The 26,203-nt window shown below is 49.4% G+C and overlaps 1 protein-coding gene across 2 annotated transcripts; it reads right to left on the reverse strand.

Moving 5' to 3' along the window:
• Positions 1-1,930: 1,930 nt before the first annotated feature.
• On the reverse strand, positions 1,931-25,511 carry FBXO42 (F-box protein 42). Of its 2 annotated transcripts, none has more exons than XM_087702657.1 (10): positions 25,393-25,511; positions 18,164-18,445; positions 14,944-15,060; positions 14,667-14,801; positions 7,201-7,354; positions 6,978-7,088; positions 6,793-6,889; positions 5,078-5,134; positions 4,058-4,177; positions 1,931-3,204 (listed from the first exon to the last, which is right to left on the reverse strand). In XM_087702657.1, the coding sequence occupies exons 2-10, from the start codon at positions 18,429-18,431 to the stop codon at positions 2,071-2,073; spliced, it is 2,193 nt and encodes a 730-aa protein (XP_087558783.1). In that variant the 5' UTR covers positions 18,432-18,445; positions 25,393-25,511; the 3' UTR covers positions 1,931-2,070. The 2 variants fall into 2 exon arrangements, with proteins under 2 accessions (XP_087558783.1, XP_087558784.1); XM_087702658.1 differs by having other exon boundaries at positions 18,164-18,448.
• Positions 25,512-26,203: the final 692 nt, after the last annotated feature.

A 26,203-nucleotide genomic window follows, 5' to 3' on the forward strand; every position in this document is an offset into this window, starting at 1 on the left:
TAACTAGACAAAGACAACACTTTAAAAAACGCAACATTCACAGGGCTGGATGTTTCGCAAGCCCCCCGGCCTGCTGGAGCAGCCAGGACTTGGTGGCTTTGTAGAAGGCCGGGAGGGAAGTAAGGGTCTGGATCTCCACGGGGAGGTCATTCCAGAGGGCTGGAGCTGCAACAGAGAAGGCTCTCCCCCGGGGAGTCGCCAGCCGACATTGGCTGGTGGATGGAATCCGGAGGAGACCTAACCTGTGAGATCTAATCGGTCTATGGGAGGTAATCGGCAGGAGGCGGTCTCTCAGGTACCCAGGTCCGTTGCCATGTAGGGCTTTATAGGTAGCGACCAGCACCTTGAAGTGGATCCGGAGACTAATAGGTAGCCAGTGCAGCTCACGGAGGATAGGTGTGACGTGGGTGTACCTGGGTGCACCCACAATCGCTCGCGCGGCTGCGTTCTGGACTAACTGAAGTCTTCGAACACTCTTCAAGGGCAGCCCCATGGCCTATTTTAAGGAGCCTGAAGCTGCTGTTGTAATGAAGTTAGGCAAGGGGCAAGAAAGGTTGCGCCCTTTTGCCTTTTGTGTGTGTGTGTGTGTGTCTTATTAAGTATATAAGATGCCTCAGGTCAGGGGCCAGCAATTTGTGGCTCTGGAGCCGCATGTGGCTCTTTTCTCCCTCTGCTACGGCTCCGTCACCGGTCGGCACCACAATTTTGAGAGGGGCTTCCAGTGGGGGGTGGGAGGGAAGCACAGTGCGCCAGGAGTAGACTCTGTGGCAAAGGGAGGGTTTTCCAGTTGTCTCCACAATTGATAGGGCTTTCGGTTATGACAGGTAGAGGAAAAAGTATGCCACGCTAGGAGGAGACTCTTATGGTGGGAGAACTGAACTTCCGGTCAGCTCCAGAATTGAACAGGGGGCTTCCGGTTAGGACCTTTGTGGCTCCCGGAGTTTTCTTTTCTGTAGGAAATGGGTCCAAATGGCTCTTTTGAGTGTAAATTTGCCGACCCCTGCCTTGAGGTTCAGCAAGTACAGCTTAGGAAGGTCAAAGGCAAAATGGACTGCTAAATTGGTCACACCCACCCAGGCACATGACCACCAACCATGCCCCGCCCTCCCAACAGTATGAGGGACCGTGAATCATTCCCCCCACATCCCCAGTTTAAGTAGTTTGAGGGACCCGCTGTAAGGGAAGCCTTGGCTCATAGAATAGGCAGAGCCCCAGAGAGTGGGGAACTCCTGGTCCCTGGGGGCTTCTGCTTCTCCTGGAGGCCCCCTTAAAAGTCCCACCTGCACCCCAAGTGGTAGGAGAAGGCTGCAAGGGTAAAGGTTCCCCTTGCACAGTTGTTCCTGACTCTAGGGAGCGGTGCTCATCTGTTTCAAAGCCGAAGAGCCAGCGCTGTCTGAAGACGTCTCTGTGGTCATGTAGCCGGCATGACTCAACGCTGAAGACGCACGGAACGCTATGACCTTCCCACCAAAGGTGGTCCCTATTTTTCTACTTGCATTTTTTAATGTGCTTTCGAACTGCTAGGTTGGGAGAAGCTGGAACAAGGAACGGGAGCTCACTCCATTACGCGGCGTTAGGGATTCAAACCGTCGGAAGTGCCGACCTTTCTGATCGACAAGCTCGGCATCTTAGCCACCGCAACCTGCAAGGGTAGAAAGTGGCTACCCCCAAAAGAGGGCTGGCTTTTGGACTCTTCCTTCCACTTCCCTTTGGAACTTGGCATTTGCCCAGTAGCATTGGAACTGACCTCTTCTCCCTGCCTGACTGCCCGCCAGGCACTCAGCTCAGAGGGTACCCAGCTATGGCCAGGCCCTGCTTGGCCAGGTGTCCCCGAGGTGGATCTTTGAGCCTGGCACATACCCGCCCTTTCTTGGGTAGAAAAGGGGCTTCGGCCCCCGCGCCCGTGCTGGGAATTGGAGGAAAGCCTCGGTGCCATTTGCTTAGATCTCTTTATTAGTGGGTGGAATGCCACATTCACAGCCTGCTTGACAGCATGCCCGGGACTGGGCTAACTGCTTGAGTGGAGCCTCCGAGCTAGGGCAGCCGAGAGGGGAGGAGGCCCCGGCCGCATTATCTCTTTGCCCGCACAAAGTACAAGGCGTTTGTTTTGGGATAGTACTTGACGTTCTGCTTCTTGTCCATCAAGCCGCCAAAGATGATGACTTCCCCCCGCCCCTGGACCACTGTGTGCAAGCTAGTCTCGGGGGGCCCCACCACCGAGCTACCATGGAACACCTTCCACTGGACCCGTCCGCGCCCTTTGACCTCCTTCACGTCCAGCACGTACATCTGCATGGGCTTGCAGTTCACGCTCTGGTAAAGGGGCTTGCCCACGTTCAGCGACTGAGGCGGGTGATGGCCCAGGCGACGAGCAATGGGTGGTAAGGCATGAGCGTCTCCTTGGGCAGAGCTGGATCGAGCGGTAGCAGAGACGGCGGCTTCGGCGGGGTTGGCGCTGCTCTGGCCGCCTGGGGACCCTGGCGAGGACCCTCTGGGCGGGCTTCTGACCGCCAGAGTGGGCAGGGCCTTGGAAGAGAGCGCTTGGACTGCCTCTAGGCTCCGCCGCAGCGCACTAGGAGAGACGGCTCCTGTCAGGCAGCTGGACACATGAGGCGGGGTGTGAATGCCGTTGGTCTGATCCGGGGGATTCCTGAGGCCTATCGTGCCAACCGTCCTGCTCTCCGCACCATCCAGCTGGCAGACCAGAGAAGGGGGTTTAGCCTCCCAGTTCAAGTCTACGGCTGCCAGGCGCAGGTCCTTCTGATCGGGGAGAGAACCCCGTCTGGGTGCCAAAGAAAGGCCTGCCTTTGGCTCGTAGCCTTCGGCAACGGAAGCCGTGCTGGGCGAGAGCAGCTGGAGAGGGCTGTCTGGAGAAACCCCACCCACGGCGGCGGTGATGCCAGGAGACAAGGCCTCGCTGCCATTCAGCACCGGCGAACTATCGTCCCTGGCCGGCGACAGGCTTCCTTCCCGGGACACGCAGGGCGTCGGCCTCTGCCCCCGGGGTCTCAGGGTGCCCCAGCGGCCATTCACGCATGGAGCCTCGTCAGCAGTCCGAACTGGAGACTGAGAGCGGCATTCTCGTGTCTCGGGAAGCAGGGCGGGCGGTGTGGCGCTGATGGGAGAAGGACGAGAGTTCAAGCTAGGGCTGAGCGGCGCCCTCCCGCTGGGGGCTTGGCTGAAGACGACCACGCACTGCCCCACCTGGAAGAAAAGAAAGAGCTAGGCCAGGACAAACACAGGACCCGTTCCTGTTCTGACCTAAGATTCAACAGAGCCTGAAGCAAACTCCTGGTCCCAACAAAAACTCCTTTTATTAATTTGCTGTGAATTCGTCTCATTCACATCCAGCAAAGTCTTTCGAGAGAGGATTTACAGTCACAGAACCTTATCTGGCGTGGAGAACTGCCAGGCCGATATCTGCAGAACTTGGCAAGGAGTGTCGGAGAGTCACCAACCAATTCAGCGAACTAATTGTCTCCTGCAAACTCCACTCCCCTTTTGCTCCTCTTTTATTTCCTCTGGGACAGATCATTCATCGTCCTCTGCACATGTGCACACTGGGAACAGGCTCCAGCTGTTCCTCTGCCCCACTGATGTCTGATTCTGAAGGCAGCTGATAATTGGCATACGGCCCTGGCCCCTTCTCTGCCTCCGACACAGAGCCCTCATCAGAGCCTTCCCCAGATTCCAGGACTGGCCCATGTTCCTCCCCAACCTCCTCACTGTCTGAATCTGCTGCCAGCTCTGCTGGCTGCTGGCGGGCAGCCTTCCCAGAAACTCCTAACAGTTGGTCTCGACGGGAGGCAGGGGCAGAGAGGATCCCTCTGGGCATTCCCCCCACTGCCACGCAGAGTACCAGGCATTCCCCCTGCCTCCCGTTGCTGCTCAGTGAAATGATTGCCCCATCCAGTGGCCCACTGTTAGCTTAGGGCCTTGCATCACATTATTAAAATTGGAGCTGACCCGCCCCCATGGCCCACCCCCTTTCTGCCTTAAGAGGAAGAGGAAGGAGAATTTCACCAGGGATCCCTTTCTCCCTTCCCTCCCGTTTCACCTTGCATGCCGGGTGGCACCACAGCTCAGGGGCTCCGTGGTCCTCGTTCTCCACCTTCAGGGTCTGCCATGCCCACGGCCGGTCGGATCTCATGTGCAGCAGCCAGGCGTCCTTGAAAAGCTGCAAATCAGGCGAAAGCTCAAACACCTGTAGGACGGAACCCTCCTTCCCCCCCTCTTCTGCCTGGCGCTCCACTACCACTGTTCTCCGGAGACCGGACTCTGCAGCCCTGAAAGGTTTGGTCACCTGTCTGACATGCTCCATCTTTCCTCCTTCTGGAGAAGACGGTTTCTCCATCACCTCCCCAACAGAGGTGGCCTTCAAAATTTGCAGCAACGGGTTTGCTGCCCCACTGCTGGGTGGGCATGGCCTATTCGGCCTCCTGCACCACCATGAAAGCAAGGCGTTGTTTCTCTTATGGGACACGGGCCTCAGACTGGTAGTGCGTGTGTTTTTCACCCTTCCCAGGCTCCGGAGGTTTCCTTGAGCTTTCAGGAGGGCGAAAACTTCTTCCCCCTGGGCTCCAGAGGCACCTCCGGAGGCAGGAAACAGGCTCATTTCCAGACTTCCGGTAGCCTCCGGGAGGGGGGAAACTGCTTCCCATGGGCTCCAGAAGCCAGAAACAGGCCAGTTTCCACACTTCTGGAACCTCCGATGGGCGTGCCACTCCCCAAGCCTCCATGCGGGCCCTGCACTTACCTGGCATGATGAATGGGTTGTGTGGAGACTCCTGGGAGTGTTGGGGCAGGGCAGCCAGGAGTGGGATTTGGGGGTTTGTCGAATCGCGCAGAATCTTCGCTAGAGGTTCGCTAGAACCCGTGCGAACCCCCAGTAGCCCACCCTTACTCCCCAAGGAGGAAACCTTTGCTGGGGGAGGGGGCAAAGAGTGGCCTGAAGATGTGCATTACCCCTGTGTTGACGGAGTCTTTTCAAACACACTGTGCCGCACCAGACACAAAAATCTTGGAAGGGCAGAAAAGGAGGTGAATGGCCGGAAGGACCCTAGCTTTGTCGACTTACCGCATTTGGACCTCCGCAGCCCCCAAGGACCAGGATGGTTTCGTCGTCGATGACAATCTATGACAACAGGGAAAGGAAAGTCCAAAGACGTCACCCAAGGAGCTCCAAGAAGGCCTGGCTGGCACAGGCAGCGATGCCATCAGCTGATGGGGAAGGAGGGCCAAGGGTAATCCTTCCCACCCGCTTTGCAAGCCGAGGTTAATATCACAAATCTATGGAGGGAAGACTAATTGGTTGTGTTCCCCAAACACGATGTATCCTCAGAAGTGAACTCAAAGGATGCTTTTTATTAGGCATGCTGGCAGCCCCGGCAACAAAGTTTCTCTTTCAAACACAGGCTAACGTCCGGCCGGAAGATGAACAGTTGTCTGCCAGATCTATTCATCTCCGCCCCCTGCCTTTTATCCCCAGAGCTAGGGTGGGGCTTCCCTAGCAGCGGTGGCTCTTCCGTCCCAAGGACCGGCCCATAGATTTCCACTGTTCTCCTCTCCTCTGCCACATCTATTCATCTCCGCCCCTTGCCTTTTATCCCCAGAGCTAGGATGGGGCTTCACTAGTAGCAGTGGCTCTTCCGTCCCAAGGACCGGCCCATAGATTTCCACTGCTCTCCTCTCTTCTGCCTTCTGCGCATCCGCGCATCAGGCACTGGACCCAGCTGTTCCTCCTCTTCCTCATCAGCCACCTCCAGACCTGGCGGCTGTTGACTCTCCATCTGAGGTCTGACGGATGGCCCAGGCTCCGCCTCTGTCTCTCCCTCTCTGACAGCTCCATTCCCTCTTCCCTTCCCAAGTTGCCTTGATGCCAACCCTGACTCCCACGCCTCCTCCTCCTCTGATTCGGTTGCTGGAGGGGCGGCAGCTGGCAGGCCACAATAGGTTGCCTCTTCTGGGATGATGCCATTTCTGTTGGGAAATGGTCTTCCAGTCCCTGCTCCCACCAGAACCTTCTTGGCTCTGGGAAGGCCTGTCTCTGGGCAAAACTTTGTGCCCAACAGTCTCAGTTTCCCTCTCCTGCTTCTGCCAGAAAGGACCATGCCAGGGGCAATTGCTTGCCTTCCTCTCACTCTTACTGGAAAAGCCAGGGCTTTTAATCTGACAGTTGGAAGACACGTTTCCTTGGGAGGAAAAGCTGGATGGTTTCTGCCTGCCCCATTTACGGCAAGAGTGTTCTGAGCGAGGCTTCCCAAGAGCCTGAAGCAAACTCCTTGTCCCAACAAAAACCACTTTTATTAATTGACTGTGAATTCTGCTCATTGACATCCAGCAAAGGAGGATTTACAGTCCCAGACCTTATCTGGATTGGAGAGCTGCCAGGCCGATATCTGCAAAACTTGGCAAGGAGTCTCAGAGTCAAGAACCAATGAAGCGAACGAATTGCCTCCTGCAAACTCCACTCCCCTTTCACTCCTCTTTTATTTCCTCTGGGAGGGGCCATTCATCGTCTGGCCTTACACCCAAGTCGACCCTTGTTTCCTAGCTGTTCCTTTCATCGGGCAACATTGTGCATACACACACTGGGAATAGGCTCCAGCTGTTCATCTGCCTTACTGATATCTGACTCTGAAGGCAGCTGATAACTGGCATACGTCTCTGTCCCCCTCTCTGCCTTCAATACAGAGCCCTCATCAGAGCTTTCCCCAGACTCCAGGACTGGCCCAGGTTCCTCCCCAACTTCCTTGCTCTCTGAATCTGTGGACAGCTCTGCCACAACGCTACCTGGGATTGGCCTCCTCGCGGATGAGGCCCAGGCCCGGAGATGTTCGGCTTGGACCAGGTCCAGTGCTCCAGATCGAGGACCCAGACGTCGCTGCTCCTGCAGGGGGAGAGCGAGATGGGAGGAACTTGGGACGGCTTTTCAGGGAGCCTGGAGCTTCAGAAAAGGAGGAGCGTTGGAGACTTACATCTGCCGCGACCCCAGAGAGCCTCCGAAGACAATCATCCGGTCCTGGATCACGCAGGAGGAGTGGCCGGCCATGGGAGGAGGGCCGTGGGTGGTCACCACGCAGTTCCACCTGGAGGAGGAAGAGTAGGGTTGACGCTCAAAAAGGCAATGGGTGCACGCGCTACTGCCCACCTCTTTTATCAGAGAAAACCAGGCGCCTGAAACAGCTAAACGTTACTTACCAATTTTTGGAAGGCGAGTAGGTGTGTATTTCGTCAAAGAACCTCTCCGGCTGATGCAGGGGGTAAGGGCTTGGCCGCGTCCAGCCGCCGAACAGCACCAGCAGGTCCTTATACACAACAAGGGTCGCTCCGGCCTTTGGCGACGGGTAGGAACCTGCGACGGCAGAGTGGTTTTTAAGGCGATATTCCCAAAGAAGCTCCGGGGCTCTCGCCTGGTGGTTGAGGCTGCAGCTAAACACCACCTGGCACCTTTGGACAGAGCGGTTTCCCCCAGGGTGGATTTGATTTAAATCAAGTCGATTTGAATCACGATTTAAGTCACTAGTGAAAAGGCTCGATTTAAATCGGCTCAATTTAAATCGACATTTTTAAAGAGCCACTATCATCTCTGTCCTCCTCTGACCCTCTGTTGACTCACTGACAGTCCCAATATTACAGAATATAGATTTTGAAGAGACAAATTAAAAGAAAAGTTTTTGCACTTTGCAGATCTCACAAAAACGGCCCGTTTTTCACAAAAATGGGCCCGTTTTTGTCAAAAAAAGAGAGGGGCATGCATAGCCTCCTAAAGGCTAAGCACGGCCATTTTTGAAAAGGCGGCAGGGTTTTGGGAGGCCAAAAATGCTGCATTCAGTATATAAGACGCACTCAGATTTTCAGCTTCTTTTTTGAGGGAAAAAAGGTACGTCTTATACTCCAAAAAATATGGTAAGCGCCATTTCATGCTGAACAAACTAAAGTATTAATGTATCTTAAGCAAAAAACTATCTTTAATTTTTTTTTTACTCCAAAAGCATTTTATTAAGATAAATTCGGAAACGTATGACTAGTTTTCATGTTTCTTTTTTCTTTTTTCCTAATTACTTGCAGAGGGATTATTCTTTATACTATTTAGGTTGTTTGTATTTGTTCTCATGGATTGCCCCAGTGAGGCTAAAACCAATTTTGTTGTATACATAGTATGGGCTTTATTGCCATTGCACAAAATATATACAACGAACCTGGTTCGTGATGTACAATGACGATAAAGGCGATATACTATTTTTAAAAAATCAGATTTAAACTTGAAAAAAAAAGCTGATTTTTTTGTTTTTAAAAAAAACCCATCGATTTTTACCCCCCCCCCCCCCCCCGGTTTCCTTCCTCACCAACTGACTTGTAATAAGTCTGCCAAAACAATTGGAACCGTGCAACCTGTTCGCCACAATCCATGGTTTTGTCTTCAAAGGAACACTTTATTGGAGGCAGGTGTCTAATTCTGACTTGGAGGCCGATAGACACCTCCTGCCTCCCCCCACCCCTGCCCAGCCTTTTATAGAGGTGACTAATTTTGCAGGCAGTAAAAACAGGTTCCCCCAGAACACTCTTGCTAAGATTGCTCTCTTCACAGCTATTTATTTCCCGCAGCAATAAATGTGCCACTCCCTCCGTTTTGCCAAAGGCTTTAAATGAGGGAAGGGACACTCAAGGGTGGGGGAGGGGGGAGGAAGAACAACGCAGGTAGTCCTTGACTTATGACCACAAAGGAGCCCAAAATGTACGTTCTTAAGCGAGAGGTTTGTCAAGCGTGTTTTGCCCCATTTCATGACCTTTCTTGCCTCCGCTGTTAAGTGAATCGCTGCAGGTGATGAGTTAGTTACCCGGTTGCGAAGTGAAATCTGGCTTCTTCCCCCCCCCCCCCATGGACTTTGCTGGTCAGGACACGGGGGACACCATGACCCTCAAAAAATACGAAGTGGTGGCCAAGCCCCTGAATTTTGACCACCACCCCTGATAGCGAGGATGCTGGAAAAGTCGTAACTGTGACAAATGGTTGTGAGTCACTTTTTCCCCAGGGCCGTTTGAACAGTCACTGTAAGCCCGATAACGCCTAGCCCACTTGTCCGGGGAGGGGGGGAATGCTCGGGTGCTAGTTCAGCTCAGTGGGGAAGCAGTAGGATGAGCGGAGTGCTTTGGGCTGCTATGTTCAAAGCTACTTATCATCATCATCTTCTTCTTCTTCTTTTAATGACCCCATAATCTCTTGCGGAGTGGAGTCTGGGCAACTGAATGGAGCTAAGTGTTTACTGGCCCGATGCCCTTCCTGTCACCACTGCGGAGTTATAATCAGCAGCTATATTCTCATTGCTCCCAGAGAGAGAAATATCTGCCTCTAAGGTAAGGTAAAGGTTCCCCTCGTACTTATGTGCTAATCGTTCCGGACTCTAGGGGGCGGTGCTCATCTCCGTTTCAAAGCCGAGGAGCCAGCGCTGTCCGAAGACGTCTCCGTGGTCATGTGGCCGGCGTGACTCAATGCAAAAGGCGCACGGAACCCGGCTACCTTCCCACCAAAGGTGGTTCCTATTTTTTCTACTCGCATTTTTTTAGCGTGCTTTCGAACTGCTACGTTGGCAGAAGCTGGGACAAGTCACGGGAGCTCCCTCCGTTACGCGGCGCTAGGGATTCAAACCGCCGAACTGCCCACTTTTCTGATCGGCAAGCTCAGCGTCTTAGCCGCCGTGCAAACTCACAGCCTCTTGATTGTGAGGCGAGAGCGCCACCTCTAGGCCACCGCACCAACTCTCCATGCTCAAAGCTACCTATCCTCTTTCCAAATTTCAGGGGACGATGCTCCTGCTGGGCAGAGTCCAGAGCTCCGTCTACCTTCAACCCTGTCTCTAAGACTTGTTGAGATGTTGAAGGGGGCCAATTCCAAAGAAAGGAAGCCAAAAATACACTGAAGCCAGACCACCAGGAAGCTCTTCTCCCTCCTGAGAAAACAGGGGTGGGGGTAGTCCATTGCCCCCTCCAAAAAGCAGTACGAGAAAGGTACGTGCGGGGAGGTGGGGTGGGAGCCAGTGGGAACTTGGCGCTATTGACATGTTCAACTGAGACCTCAGGGATCCTAATTGGGAAGGGGGCTATTTATGGCCCGGGGCCTATAAAAACGAACCATCTCAGACTTTTCTAAAATAGGTAGCTAAAGTTAGAGCCGTGACACCCAGTGGGGGGGGGGAGGGGGGGAGCACAATTCCCCAGAGAAAGCAACTGAATTCCGCAGGATGTGGATAAAGCAAAGGCCTGGCCCCAAAATAGCCCCCTTTGCCCGCTGGGGTTCTTCGGAAAACAACCCAAACGTCAGGGGAGCCCTAGCAGCGATCAAGGGGAAAAAGAGGGCAATGAGGACCCTCCGGGTTACCCCAAGGCCCACGAAGAGGCAGGCGACAGGCTCCCTTTCCTACTAGCCTGAGGCCCGTGTCCCGTAAGAGAAACAACCCCTTGCTTTCATTTGCCGGAAGGAAGCCTGTCTTTGCGAAATTCAGCTCTCACGGTTATTTAATCACGCCGATTGTGTGTGTGTTTTTTTTGGGGGGGGGGGCAGGGAGAGAGGAGAAAACAGTCTCCGGAAAACTATAATTGCTGCTCTCCTTAAGCAGTAAAGTTGTCTGGTTTTTTTTTTAAAAAAGCAGCATTTCAGAGGGAAGTGTGAGAGAGGCCCAATTTAGCTCTAAGAATGTTTTGCCAGGAATTTGGGAATTGAGGGAATGGACAGCCGAGGGTAGAAAGACACTACAGAGGGTGGCGAGCACAGCACAAAACATTGTGGGGTGCCCCCCCCCTTGATACCGTTAGATGACATCGCTAGGGCTTGCTGCCTTAGAAGAGTGAGAGAAATCCTCAGGGACGACTCTCAGCCTGGACGGCAGTTCTTTATTCTCCTGCCATTGGGAAGGAGATACAGAAGCATAGGCAGCCGCATTATTACTTGGTATGGAAAATATGGTAGAAATAGAGGAAAGATGTAAAGAATAAGAAAGCAGTAAGGGAAGAAAGATTAAGAAATGAGAAAATAATGACAGAGGAACAAGATAAAAAAACGTAAGCTGTATTGTATATAAAATAGTACACTAATAGATTAATAGGTATAAGAGGAATATATGCACACAGACATATAAGATGTATTGTATATAAAATAGTACATTAATGGATGTATTGTATATAAAATAGTACACTAATAAATTAATAGGTATAAGAGGAATATATGTACACATATATAGATATATTATTGTATATAAAGCACAGTAATAGATTAATAGGTATGAGGTATATGCACACATAGATATAAGATGTATTGTATATAAAGTAGCACACTAATAGATTAATAGGTATAAGAGGACTATATGCACACATAGATATAAGATGTATTGTATATAAAATAGTACACTAATAGATTAATATGTATAAGAGGAATATATGCACACATAGATAGATATAGGGTGTAGTGTATACAAATTAGGACATTGGTAGATTAATATGTATAAAAGAAGCATAAGTACATATGTATGGATAGAAGAGGTAATGTAGATAAATTAGTAGATCAAAATGCATAAAAGAAGTATATAAACCACACGTATCGATAAACATGGTAAAATGGAGGTATACCGATGTGGAAACGTTGCCAAGATGATAATTGTGTTAAAAAAATTAGAAAAAAGTGTTCAATAAATAAATAAATAAAAAGCAGCATAGTCAGCTGCACAAACAGGCTGAAGAATAGTTTTTAATCCGTGGGCGGTCTGACTCCTGAATGAAAAATATCTACAACAGAGTCCGATTGACTTGCGAAAAGTTCATCTGGTGCAATAGAGCTGGGTGTGTGTTAGGAGGATTCGCTGGGCTAGGGATTTTTTTGTTTTTTGTTTTGTCTTTCACTGTGGGTTGTATTGTGTTGGGGGTGGGGGTGCACAAAGGGAGGATCAGCCAATCTCATCCCACACACATTGTACTCTTGACGAGAAAAGGTTTGGAACTGAAGGAGGGGAAATCATCGCAAGGCTGCCAATAAAGGCTTAAAAAAAAAATCCTTTGGACTAACTTTCTAACTAAGGCACGAGAGCGTGGTAGAACCTCCCTACTCTGAAAAAAAAACCTCTGCCACACCTGGGGACCAGGTACTGCTTTCCAAAAGATTCACAGGGGAACTGCAGAGCATGCGGGACTTGCTGGAATGTGATATAAGTCACCCAGGGGTGTTTCTTTCTGAGCAGATGGGAGCCCTCTGGGCAGGCTCTTTTCTGAAAAACTGGGCTGCAGAGATCAGCCACTGCCTTCCTGAAGAGATGGATGTTGTCCCCAGTCTCAAACCTCAAAAAAGTCCCCCCTTTTCTCCAAAAATCCCTATCAATTGTGGAGCTGAATCAAAGTCCAGTTCCCCCACCATAGAGTCTACTCCTAGCACAGCATCCTTTTTCCTCTACCTGTCCTTATCGAAATCCCTATACATTTTGGAGCTGACCATAGTCTCTTCCTAGCTCAGCATCCTTTTTCCTCTACCTGTCCTAATAGAAACTCCCATACATTCTGGAGCTAACCATAGAGTCTCTTCCTAGCTCAGCATCCTTTTTCCTCTACCTGTCCTAATCGAAATCCCTATACATTCTAGAGCTGACCATAGAGTCTCTTCCTAGCTCAGCATCCTTTTTCCTCTTCCTGTCCTAATAGAAATTCCCATACATTCTGGAGCTGACCATAGAGTCTCTTCCTAGCTCAGCATCCTTTTTCCTCTTACCTGTCCTAATTGAAATCCCTATACATTCTGGAACTGACCGGAAGTCGGGTACTCCCACCATAGAGACTCCTCCTAGTGTAGCATCCTTTTTCTTCTCCTGACCAGAAATCTGGTTCCACAACCATAGAGTCTCCTCCTAGCACAGCATCCTTTTTCCTCTTCCTGTCCTAACCGAAAGCTCTATCAATTTTGGAGCCAAGAGGCAACAGGGAGCTGCAATAGAGGGATGAAAGAGCCACATGCGGCCACAGAGCCGCAGGTTGCTGAACCCTGGGTTAGAGAAGGAGACCGTCCTTGGGCCTGGATTCTCGCTGCCTCTTTCTACATTTAAAAGGCCTCCCGAGTGCCTTATTTTAAAGGCAGGCCTCTTGAGCACCTAGCCAAAATGTATTTTGCAATCCCAAGTAAATAGCTTGGAATTTGAATAGGGAAAAAAAGGTCTTTGTTTATGACAAAGGGTTGCCTTCCTGGTGTGAATTGGAGGATTGTGAGAACCTGCTGATTTCCCACACTCTTTTTCTGGCTGGTGGCTGTAACTAGCAGGGACATGTCTGATCAGCTTGATCAAATACCTGTCCCAGGGAACGCCCAGGGAGTCCTTGGACCTGGAGGAGATGGTGAGAACAGGCAGGTGGCAGGGCACGCCGCCAGAGAGCTTCCCGCCCCTCCTGGGGCCACAAGCAGGAGCTAAGCAAGGTCATCCCTTCGGAATTGGCCGACTAAGAGTCACCTGAGGGGGTTGGATGCCCTTAAGGAGGCCACCCACAGGAGATTTTGTGTGTGTGTGTGTGTGTGTGTGTGTGTGTGTGTGTGTGTGTGTCTTTCCACCAAAGTGAAGAGGAACTAAAGAGCATCTTGATGCGGGGGAAGAAGGAGAGGGCAAAAGTTGGCTTGAAACTCAACATTAAGAAAACTAAGATCATGGCATCTGGCCCTCTCAATTCCTGGCAAATAGACGGGGAAAAAATGGAGGTAGTGACAGATTTTATTTCCCTCGGCTCCAAAATCAGCGAGATGGGGACTGCAGTCAAGAAATTAAAAGATACTTGCTCCTGGGGAGGAAAGCTATAGCAAATCTAGACAGCATCCTAAAAGGCAGAGACATCACCCGGCCAACAAAAGGGCTTGTAGTCAAGGCTATGGTTTTCCCAGTTGCAATGGATGGCTGTGAAGGTTGGACCATAAGAAGGCCAAAGAACGGAGGCCTTTGAACGGGTGCTGGAGAAGACTCCTGCGAATCCTTTGGATTGCAAAGTGATCCAACCGGTCAGTCCTAGAGGAGATCAACCCTGGCTGCTCTTTAGAAGGCCAGATCCTGGAGAGGAAACTCAAAATACTTTGGCCACCTGATGAGAAGGAAGAAGGACTCATTGGAGAAGAGCCCGATGCTGGGAAAGATGGAGGGCAAAAGAAGAAGGGGAAGGCAGAGAAGGAGGTGGCTGGATGGAGCCACCGAAGCAGCAGGCGTGAGCTTAAACAGATTCCAGAGGATGGTAGAGGACAGGAAGGCCTGGAGGAACATTGTCCATGGGGTTGCGATGACTTCGCAACTAACAACAACAACCCTTTCCACCTCCGTTTTGTTTTGCAGGGAGAACCCCTTTCCCCCCCTACCCACCATAATATTGTCTCCGCTCCCAATAGCTAGACAGCTGTGAAGGAGAAGAAGCTACTGGGGACGCCCAACCAAAAGGCAGAGTGGAGGAAATCAAAAGAAGGCCAGGTCTGCCTCCACCTGGCTCCAGGCGTCAAGTTTCTCCCAGCATGAAGGCAGCCAGTAGCCGCCCAGCTGCTCTGTGGTGGGCAACAGCCGTGGGGCGGTGGGTGACCTCCCAAGTAGCTCTTTTCCCCAGAAATCCCTCTTGGGGCAGCTGCTGCAGCTATCGGGACCCCTCACGCCCCCAGCTGCGCCCCTCACCTGAGGCCAGGGGCCGGATCCATTCCTTGCTGTTCAGGTCAAGTCTCCAGAGGTCGTTAAAAGCTGCGTTGCAACTGCTCTGGGTGCAGCCCCCGAAGACGTACATGGACTGATTGGCATCGTAGTAACAAGCACCTAGAAAGCGGCAGGGCAAAAAACAGGGTGGCTTTAGAGCGGCTTTGGCCAACACTGGGACCCCCATCCAGCCTCTGCGGGAAAGCTTAAGAGCCTGGGCTTTCCTCATTGGGCTAAGGGCCCCAAGCCAGTTAGTACTTACTGTGCGAGAAGCGCTGGGTGATGGGAGTCCCGGGATAGGGATAGGTGCGGCTCTCCCACTGAATGTTCCCTTCCTGGACGGACTTGATAAAGCCGTGGTAACACTGGTGGGCGACACCTGGAAGAGGAGGGAAAGCAGTAAGAGAGGGGGGACTGGTGATGGATCTAATTTGCCTTGGGCAGCAAATGGAGAAAATCCCCCCCCCCCGCCTCCACAGAGCTTGCATTAGTGGCTTTTTCAACCTGGGCCTCTCCCCTCCAAGGGCAGCCCCTTAACCAGCAGCACACTCTTCCTCTTCTTCCTCCAGCAGTGTGTTAAAATGCTCAAAGCAACTGAGCCACTCTATATATCACTATCCTGAAGAACAAAACAGCTTCTACTTCTAAGGTGGGGGGAAAAAAACAATAACCCAAAACAAAAGCAGAAATTAGAGGAAAGTAACCAGCCAGGCCGAAGGAGGAAGTCTAAACCCCCTGCAGAGGAAGATAGGGGAGGCAGTCCCTGAGAGCGAAGGAAAGATCCAAACGGGGGGGGGGGGGGGAGAGGGGAGAAATACCATATTTTTCAGAGTATAAGATGGACCTTTTTCCCCTCAAAAAAGAGGCTGAAAATTTGGGTGTGTCTTATACACTGAACACAGCATTTTTGCCTCCCGAAACCCTGCCCCCTTTGCAAAAATGGCTGTGTATTGCCTTTAGGAGGCTTTCAGAGAGCTTCTGGGGGCTGGGGAGGGCAGAAATGAACAAAAAACGGGCCGTTTTTTGCTCAATTTTGCTCCTGCAGCCCCTAGGAACACTCTATAAGACTCCTAAAGGCTATGCATGCCCCCCCTTTTTTTGACAAAAAACGACCCTGTTTTTGCAAAATGGGCCATTTTTTTCCTCGTTTTTTGGGGGGGCACCTCCCCAGGAGCACTCTACAAGCCTTCTAAAAGCTATTCATGCCTTTTTCTGGGGGGGAAACGGGCATGTTTTCAGAATAAAAGGGAGGTGTACAGAGTGCAAAAACTTTTTTTTTTAATTGCCTCTTCAAAATCTTGGTGCATCATATACTCCGAAAAATATGGTAGTCCTCCTTCCAGCCCTCTCCCTCTTTGCTTCCTCCATTTCTGGCATTCTCAAGAGCTCCAGAAATACTTTCTGGAGACGTCGGGTTACAAAATGCTGACCCAACGGTCTGTTCGCCCGGTTCCCATCGCTGCCCTTTTGCTGCACTGCCGATCTTTTTCTATCGGTCCACGATAGGAAAGTGTCCTTGCATACTGTATGGTACGCTGGTTTAATGGAGAGTAATCAATTCAGCACAAGTAACCATTGGTTGCCCTCTAACACCATTGGGTGACCTCTCCAGGTCTCGCTGCTTCAGCAGAGTAAAGAAGATACTCAAGAGATGATTCACACCCTGGTCAGTGTCTCTCTGCACTTCTACCATCGGGCAGAAGACATCGAAGCATAGCCAGGCGAACAAATAGGTTTTAGAATAGTTTATATCCTTGGGCTGTCACTCTTAAACACAACCACATTCACTCCTTGCACATGCGGAAACGTATGACTAATTTTTTCGTTCTCTTTTCCTAACTACTTGCATAGAGATTATTCTTTATACTATCTATGTTGTTTGTATTTTTTTTTTCATGGATTGCACCAGTGAGGCAAAAACCAATTTCATTGTATACATGATGTACAATGACAATACACTATACCTGTGATGGCAAACCTGTGGCACACAGAGCCAGTTGCTCTTCTGCTGGAGTGGCGGAAAATGGTCTGTAAACTGACTGACAATGTCCCAGATAATGGCCAAAACACGGGCCGTTTTTCTGATCATTTTCAGGCTATTTTTGGACCAAAAACGGCCCGAATAAGGCCAAACAGGCATGTGCACGTCGGCAAGCTGGCTTCAGGTTTCCGGTGCTTAGGCACCCATGAAGGCCAGTTGGCTAGCGCACATGTGTGTGCCGGAAACCCACAGACTAGCTGGCCGTCACATGCATGCGCACCGGCTAGCGGGTCTTCGGGTTTCCGGAGCTCCAGGGTTCACACACATTCTAGTTTGGCCACTTGGTGCCGAAAAGGTTTGCCATCACTAAACTATACTCTACCTATACCATACCTAACCATACTATATCTATACTATACATATACCATTACGATATTATACCTACACCTAACTATACCTATACTATACCTATAGAACACCTAACCATACTATACCTAACCATACTATACCTATACTATACCATTACTATACCTATACCATACTATACTAAACCATACCATACTATACCTATATCATTACTATACCTTACATATACCATACCTATACCTAACCATACTATACCTATACTATACCATACTATATCTATACCATTCCTATACTATACCTACACCTAACTATATCTATACTATATCTATACTACACCTAACCATACTATACCTATACTATACCATTACTATACTATACTTATACCATACTATACTAAACCATACCATAATATTTCATTTCATTTATTAAATTTATAGGCCGCCCAATCCCGGAGGGATATATATAATATACCTATATCATTACTATACTATACCTATACCATTACTATACCATACCTATACCTAACCATACTATACTATACCTATAGTATAGTATTATACCTAGTACTATACCTATACTATACCTATACCATTCTTATACTATACCTACACCTAACTATACCTATACTATACCTAACCATACTATACCTATACCATTCCTATACTATACCTACACCTAACTATATACTATACCTATACTACACCCAACCATACTATACCTATACTATACCTATACCTAACCATACTGTACCTATACTATACCTATACCTAACCATACTGTACCTATACCTATACCATTACTATATACTATACCTATACCATACTATACCTATACTATACCTATACCATTCCTATACCTACACCTATCTATACCTATACTATACCTATACTACACCTAACCATACTACACCTATACTATACCTATACCTAACCATACTATACTATACCATTACTATACTATACCTATACCATACTATACTAAAGCATACCATACCATACCATACCTATACCATTACTATACTACACTATACCTATACCACTACTATACTATACCTATACCATACTATACTTTCGTCCAACCTGTTTGGGCCTTTTTCACTCAGGTGAAAAAAATAAATAAAACTCTTCTCTCTTACCTTTGATGAGTCGATACCATTGCTTGCAAACGAGGGCGGCTGTTTTGTGCTCCTGATACGGGGAGAGGAAGGACAAAATATACTCCAGCACCTCTTCCGGCAACTCCTGCATGGACCGGTGAGGACGAGCCCCTCCTTCTTCCTCCTCTTCTTCTTCCTCCGGGCGAGCAGCACACAGGCCATCCTCCTGGTCCATGCTCCCTTCTGCCACGGCGTCCTCGGAATCCACAGCCATGAAGCTGTCGTCGTCGCTCTCTGAGTTAGCCATGGCATTCCAGTCCCCTGCTTCCAAAAAAATGGGGAGGGAAAAGGCTATGGGTTACTGGCCCAGGGAGGGGTGGGGGATCCTTCTCTTAGCAGCCCACGCCAATAGGTTGAGCTGGGAAAACTTGGGAACCCCTAGAAGAGGGATGTCAAAATTGAGGGCCCTATCAAGGTTGTGTTTGACCTCGGAGGGGAATGGAGGGTGGGCATGGCCAGCTGGAGGTCACTTGGGTGCATGTGGTGGCTTGAGCGTTCTGCCAAGGAAAACAGGCTCCTGAGCTCCGTTTCCTGCCAGTGAAAACAGAGCTTGGGAGGGCCATCTGCGGCAGTGGTGGGGTTCAATTTTTTTTACTACCGGTTCTGTGGGCGTGGCTTGGTGGGCGTGGCATGGCTTGGTGGGTGTGGCAGGGGAAGGATACTGTAAAATTTCCATTCCCGCCCCAAGTGAAGGATACTGCAAAATCTCCAGTCCCTCCCCACTCCAGGGGAAGGATACTGCAAAATCCTCATTCCTTCCCGATCAGCTGGGACTCAGAAAGCAGAGAACAGATGGGGGCGGGGCCAGCCACAAGTGGTATTTGCCGGTTCTCCGAACAACTCAAAATTTCCACTACTGGTTCTTCAGAACTGGTCAGAACTGGCTGAATACCACCTTTGGTCTGTGGCCCTCCCAAGCGCCATTTTTGCTGGGAAAGGCACTGTGGGCTGGTTCTTTGCTTTTCCAGGGCGGCTCCATGGGCCACATCAAAGCACCCCACTGGCCAGATCTGGCCCGTGGGCCTTGAGTTTGATACCCTAGCCCTAGAGAATGGCCTCAGGAGGCAACCATCTGCTAAGTCCCCTGCCAGCATATTCATTCGGGGTGTGTGAGAAAGGGACATACCCTCCCATTGACGGACATCCCTGTGCTCTGCTCAGAATGCTCCTTGTACCCCTCCCAATGCACAGGAGAATCCGGGCAACTAGGGAGCAACGGGGATGGGGCTGAGGCTCCTGCAGATCCTGAGCTTCATCACTGGAGGCTTTCAAGAAAAGATTGGACAGCCACCTGTCAGAAATGGTATATAGGGTCTCCTGCTTGAGCAGGGGGCTGGACTAGAAGACCTCCAAGGTCCTTTCCAACTCTTATTCTATTCTAAAGCTCTGCTTCTCTTCTGCTCACAAATGGATTTGCATCATCGGACAGCTTTTTTTTCACCACAAAGAAGCCAACCCTCCATTTCCCCCCCCCGCCATTTCCATTTAATAGTGTGTCGTCTGGGGAACACAGAAACGTAAGTAGTAATATACAAGTCTATATTCAAGAATGAGATATAAAGGGAAAAAAAACATAGGAAGGATAGATTAGTGAAGGAAAGAGAATAAGAAATGATATTAAGTTATATACAACAACAGAAAGAAAAAGGAAGAGAGGAGACGAGACGAGAAGAAGAGGGGGGGAAGGAAGAAAGAGGTAAAGAGAGGAGGGGGGAAGGAAGAAGGAGAGGGGATAGGAAGGGGAAGAGGAAGAGTAGGGGACAGGTAAGAGAAGAAGGAAGGGGAAGGAGAGGAGGAAAGAAGAAAGTAGAGAAGGGAGGGAGGGAGAAAAGAAAGGGAAAAATAAGGTGGTGTTAAAACAGACGGATGGGATGGTAAACAAAGCAACCCAAACTGTATATCACTTTTTAAACGGAATAACAAATGTACAAGAATGACAAATGTAAAGAAGGAGAACTATGTGAATCTATACCTACAATTGTATGTAAGAGACTAGGAAGCTAGAGAAGGAAGTAAGGAGAAGATACAGAACCCAAACGATACACTATTAAATGGAAAAGGGAAGGGGGAGAAGGGGAAAACAGAAAAGAAAATATTAAATATACAAGTATGTATTCAAGAGCGAGATATAAAGGTGGGGAAAAAACATAGTTAGGATAGATTAGCGAAGGTAAGGGAATAAGAAATGATGCCAAATTATATTTGGGTTTGCGGAAATACCATCCCAGGGAAACATAAATTGAGATTTGAAAGAGACACCTGCAACAATAGAAAAAGAAAGGGAGAGAGGAGGAGAGAATGAGAGGAAGACAGGGGTGGGGGGGAGAAGAAAGAGGTAAGGAGAGGAGGACGGAAAGGAGAGAAAGAGAAGGAGAGAGGGTAGGAAGGGGACGAGGAAGAGTAGGAGTAGGGGAGAGGTAAGGGAAGAAGGAAGGGGAAGGAGAGGAGGAAGGAAGAAAGTAGAGAAGGGACAGAGGGAGAAAAGAAAGGGAAAATAAGGCGGTATTATAATAGGTTGAAGGGATGGTAAATAAAGCAACCCAAACTGTATATAACCACTTTTCTTAAAAAGAGGATAAAGTTCACCCCTCAGTTGTTCTTGTTAGGTATAATCACAGACTGTACAGTTATAGAGACCAACTTGATTCTGAACTTAATAACGGCAGCAAGATTGTTGGTGGTGCAGTACTGGAAGAAGGAAGAATTGCCTACTATTCAAGAATGGACGTTAAAAGTAATAAACTTAGCAGAGATGGCCAAAATTTCAGCATACTTGAAGGACCATTCAGATGAGAAATACAAGTTGGAATGGAGAAGATGGATTGACTATTTCGAAACAAATATCGGACTAAGAAATTTCAGTTAGCTTATGAATGAATGAACAAGGAATGTTATAATTTACTTAAGGTTATCTTAATCAAAGGGGAGTTAAAGTACAAGAGGAGGTAGGATGCTAAAGTTAGTTAGCCTATGTTAGTGTATGATTGTTAAATGTTTATACCCTGCATTTTGCTCTGGGAGGTTGGGGGGAGGGAGGATTGGAAGGGGGGGGTAGGGTTGGGGTGGAGGGAGGGAAGGGGAAATATTTGTAAAATTTATTAAAACTCTTTAATTTAAAAAAAAAGCAACCCAAACTGTATATCACAACTTTTTAAATGGAATAACAAATGTACAAGAACGACAAATGTAAAGAAGAATAACAACTATGTGAATGTATACCTACAACTGTATGTAAGAGAATAAAAAAAAAATTCAAAAAAAAGCCCAACCCTCCAAATATCAACTCTGGCGAAATAGCTGCGGGGTGGAGGGGGGCAGGGGGGAGCTGGGAAGAGTTAGGGAAGCAATGTAGGGTCCTGTAAGTATCTTCTAGAAGAAGAAGGCAAGGGCCAAGGAGTTTGCGAGTCTCCTGATCCTTCCCCCCTCCCGCTTCCTTTGGGGAACAATCTTGGGATGGACCCTCTTGCCGGAAAAAGCTGTTTGAGAGTGTTTCTTGCCTGCCGCGGCTGTTTGCTAATTACATCCTCCCAGGTTGTTCCTTCAGGAAAAGATCAAAGGGGCAACAGTACCCCTCACCTCCCCCCTTCCTCCAAAGATCAAGGAAGATGTCCCTCCCTCCCTCCCCCCACCCACCCAAATCTCCTGAGAATCTCCCAGACAGTTGTGGCAGGGAATCGCAGACTTTGCATAAGGCCGGCTGTTCATCCGGAAAAAAATGTGGAAGGCTGCCCAGCAGAATACAGCCTCATCTGCCTGGAATCCACACTGTCTATCGGACATTAATACAAGTGAGGTATTTCACGAGAAGAGTCCTCCGCTCCTCTGCTCCCAACAGAATCCCTTACGCCAGCAGGGTTGAAATTTTTGGCTTGGACAATCTGGAACTACGCTGATTAAGGTCTGATCTAAGCATACTACACAAAATTATCTGCTACAACGTCCTACCGGTCAACGACTACTTCAGCTTCAACCGCAATAACACACAGGCAAACAATAGATACAAACTCAAGACAAACCGCTCCAAACTGCAGAAAATACGACTTCAGCAACAGAGTGGTCAACACCTGGAATGCTCTACCCGACTCCCCAAACCCCCAAAACTTTAACCCAAGGCTGTCTATTGTTGACCTCAACCCATTCCTAAGAGGGGGAGTGCATAAGCGCCGGCCTACCGTCCCTGTCCTACTGTCCCCATTTCCTGTGTTCATGCCCATGTTTACACTTATACCTGTTATCTCGTACATGTTTGACCACCAATATTTTCTCACGGACCTCTGAACTAGAAGCTCTCCAAGATCCCTTCCAGCTCTATTCGGATTCTGTCTTTCTTCTTACTGAACAGGCTCTGCAATCAGTGTCCTAGCCCTTAATGCAGGGGGGGACGGGACTTTTTGCAAGTGCTCTGTGCTACAGCGAGGGTCATTTATGGTGAGAGCTGGGTTCTCCATTGGCAGGAAGTAGGGGATATAAATGCAAGTAATTGAAGCTTAATAGGAGGGAGGGGGGGAGAAAGTGTGCAAAAAAATGAGACCAAAGCAGACCCAGTTGTCTGGCCCATATCTCAAAGGAGCCTGAAGAACATCCCTGCCTTAGCTCCACACATGATGGCGGGAATGGGGACCCCCTTTTCCTTCAAACCTCAGGGTCAGAAAACAGAGCCCCCTTAATTGCCAGGTTGAGCTGACGTTTCCGATAGCTTAATGGGGAATGAATCTGAAGTCCTGAAAACTTTTCCATTGCAAGAGGACTGAGGAAGCAACAGTCCCCAATCCCTACTTTCTATGATACTTGAGGCTAACTCTCCAGGTCTTCCTTTCTCCTGCATGGCTCCTCAAGGCTCAAATCGGCCAGAATTCCCAGGGCAGTATGTTAGGGAATGCTGCAGCTTCTCTTTCAAATAAGATGAAATCAAACTGTGCTCACACATGTGTTGCACTGCTGTCCCGGAAAGCAATCCCAGGTTGCATTAACAGAGGGAGACAATCAAGATCAAGGGAGGTACTAATACCACTCTATAAAGCCTTAGTAAGACCACACCTAGAATGTGGCATTCAGATTTTGTCACACGGTACAAAAGTATTTTTGAGACTCTGGAAAGAATGCAGAGAAGAGCAACCAGGATGATTAGAAGACTGGAGGTTAAAACATACCATGAAGGGTTGCAGGAACTGGGCCTGGCTAGTCTAGTGACAAGAAGGACAAGGGGAGACATGATAGCAGCCTTCCAATATTTGAGGGGCTGCCACAGAGAGGTGGGAGTCAAGCTATTTTCCAAAGCACTTGAAGGCCAGAAAAAGAATAATGGATGGAAACTGATCAAGGAGAGATTCAACCTGGAAATAAGGAGAATTTTTTTGACAGTGAGAGCAATCAACCGATGAGAAGTTGCCTTCAGAAGTTGTGGGAAGAGAAGTTGCCTTCAGAAGTTGTGGGAGCTTTATTACTGGAAGCTTTCAAGAAGAGACTGGACAGCCATCTGTCAGAAATGGTGTGTCTCTTGCTTGAGCATGGGGTTGGACTAGATGGCCTTAAGTCCCTTCCAACTCTGTTATTTAATATTCTAAAGGAACCCAATCAAGGAGAGAAGCAACTTAGGAGAGGAATTTAAACCAACCTGGACTTATCCTCCACCTAAGGAACCTGTGTTGCATTAAGGAGAGAAGCAAATACCATCAACATAAAATGGAGCTTGCTCAGAGGCTGAAATACACCAAGTAAATGAGATGAAGAGTGCGAAGTAGAGGAGAGAGATAACAGAAGAAGAGAGGGATAAGAGGAGGGAGAGGAGAGAAGGAATGGAAAGGGGAGAGAAGGAGAGAGGAAGGGGAAGTAGAGAAGGATGAAAGAGGGAAGAAAGGAGGTAGGGAGAAGGAGAGAGGGTAGGGAACAAATAGGGTGTATGGAGAGCAGAAGAGCCAATAATCGTTTTGGGGAATTGATGGCAAGACTAACTGATGTAGAATATAATATGATGTTGGTTATGTAATAGTGTACATGTGGTTATTTGTTATGAAAATGAAAAAGTAAAAAACTTTATCTAAAAAATAAAGGCGAGAAGCAACCTAGAACTAACGAGAAGCTTCCTAACAGTGAGGAGAATTCACCAGTGGAACAGAAGTTGCCTCCAGAAGCTGTGGGTTCTCCATCACTGGAGGTTTTTAAGAAGAAACTAGACTGTCACTTGTCTGGAATGATATACTCCTGCTTGAGCAGGGGGGTGGACTAGAAGACCTCCAAGATCCCTTCCAGCACTATTCTGATCATTATTATTTATTATTGTGTATTATTATTACTATTATTATTATTGAGAAACTTCCTAACAGGGAGGACAATTAGCCAGTGGAATAACTTGCCACCAGAAGTTGTGGGTGCTTCCATCACTGGAAGTTTTAAGAAAAGATTGGACAGCCACCTTGTTTGAATGGTGTGTTTGTGTATGGGAGGGAGCCTACTGCTTCCCTTTTGCCTTTTGGCATACAAGGTGCCTTGACAAAACATCTAATCATTCCCTTGGCTCAGCTGATAAGGGTGGAGAGCTTGTGGCTTAGAGGTTATTATAACTGCCTAACATGTAAAATAGCCCCTTCAAAAGGGTATGGGTATGGCTAGCTGATGAGAGAGCTAAATAGTTTGAAATAGATCTATACTAGTTTCCCTTCATTTATTTATCAGCAAAAAAATGCTATATATATATATACACCACACATACACACACATAAAATTAATAATTATATTATTTTTAGTGGAAGGGCTTGCCACCAGAAGTTGTGGGTGCTTCCATCACTGGAGGTTTTTAAGAAGAGACTGGACAGCCACTTGTCTGGAAAGGTATAGGATCGCCTGCCTGAGCAGGGGGCTGGACTAGAAGACCTCCAGGGTCCCTTCCAGCTCTATTCGGATGGATTGATTCAGCGCACAGCAACCCAACGGGGAAACGCCCCGGCCGAGTCTCCCCCACCCCTTCGTGTTTTTCTTCTTCTAGCCGCCTGCAGGGCTGCTGTTCAGCGCCTTTCCCCCGCTTTTATAGTGGATTAAACGAAGGCCGGGACCGGGCGGCGGAGAGGGACCTCCCGCTTTCCCTCCAGCCCTCCTGTCTCTGCGCCATCGTCTTCCCGGTAGACCTCGCAACGGCAGCCCCGGGCCGAAAGATAAAGTCCCGGGCCATAAGACCCTCCACACCGTCCCCGGGAGGAGTCGAGGGGCCTCACCTGAGATCGCCGCCGCCGGTTTTCACAGCGCTTCCTGCCGCTTGGGCGGGCGCCCGTAGGCCCCGCGGCCGGCTTCGCGCAGAGCTTGATGGACCTTCCCGGCCGCCGTGGCCGACGCCGCCATCTTGCAGCTTGTCCCAAACCGGGAAGGGAGAGGGCGCGGGCTGGCGTGGGGGGCGCATGCGCGCGCGCTTGTGCGGGCGGAGCTCGGCCCCGGCTCCGCCTGGCGGGCGTGGAGCGCATGCGCTCGGCCCAGTCCCAGAAGGTCAAAGGGGCGGCCGCCATGATAGGCGTGGCGGAAGAACGTTTCCGGGGTTCGTGTATAAGGCTGGGCGTGCCGGGAGGCAAAAAAATGCGTTTGCGCCTGAAGCTTGTGCCTCTCCCCCGCGGTTGCACACCACCGTTGGCAGGGAGATTGTCTCTCTCTCTCTCTCTCTTCCACTAGGGGCCGCACTCGTGGAAGAGCGACTTCGATATTCGGGCTAATGGAACTCTCGCCCTCAAGGCCGCACATATCCACTTTCGGGGGTGGGTGGGAGAGAGGGCAGGTGAAAGTCCTGCTTTCCTCCCCGCGAATTAGTATTTGGCACCGTTCTCCCGGCCGTAAACCCAGCGAGCATGGAACGTAACCAAGCCGAGAGGAAAATTTTGCACCGATAAATTGGGACCAGCTGAGGGCACCAAGTGCGCATGCGTAAAACCTTCCAGGGCGTCTCCCGATAAGGTGGGCGGGAATCAGACGGCAGGCAATTGAGTCCCCCGGTAGGGGGCGCTCGCCCGGCAGCCGGCCAGCCAGGGAAGAAGCGGGGGG

The sequence above is a fragment of the Thamnophis sirtalis genome, unplaced genomic scaffold (assembly GCF_051295495.1).
Source record: "Thamnophis sirtalis isolate CommonGarterSnake01/CBP01778 unplaced genomic scaffold, rThaSir2_p1.2 scaffold_15, whole genome shotgun sequence".
NCBI lineage: Eukaryota > Metazoa > Chordata > Lepidosauria > Squamata > Natricidae > Thamnophis > Thamnophis sirtalis.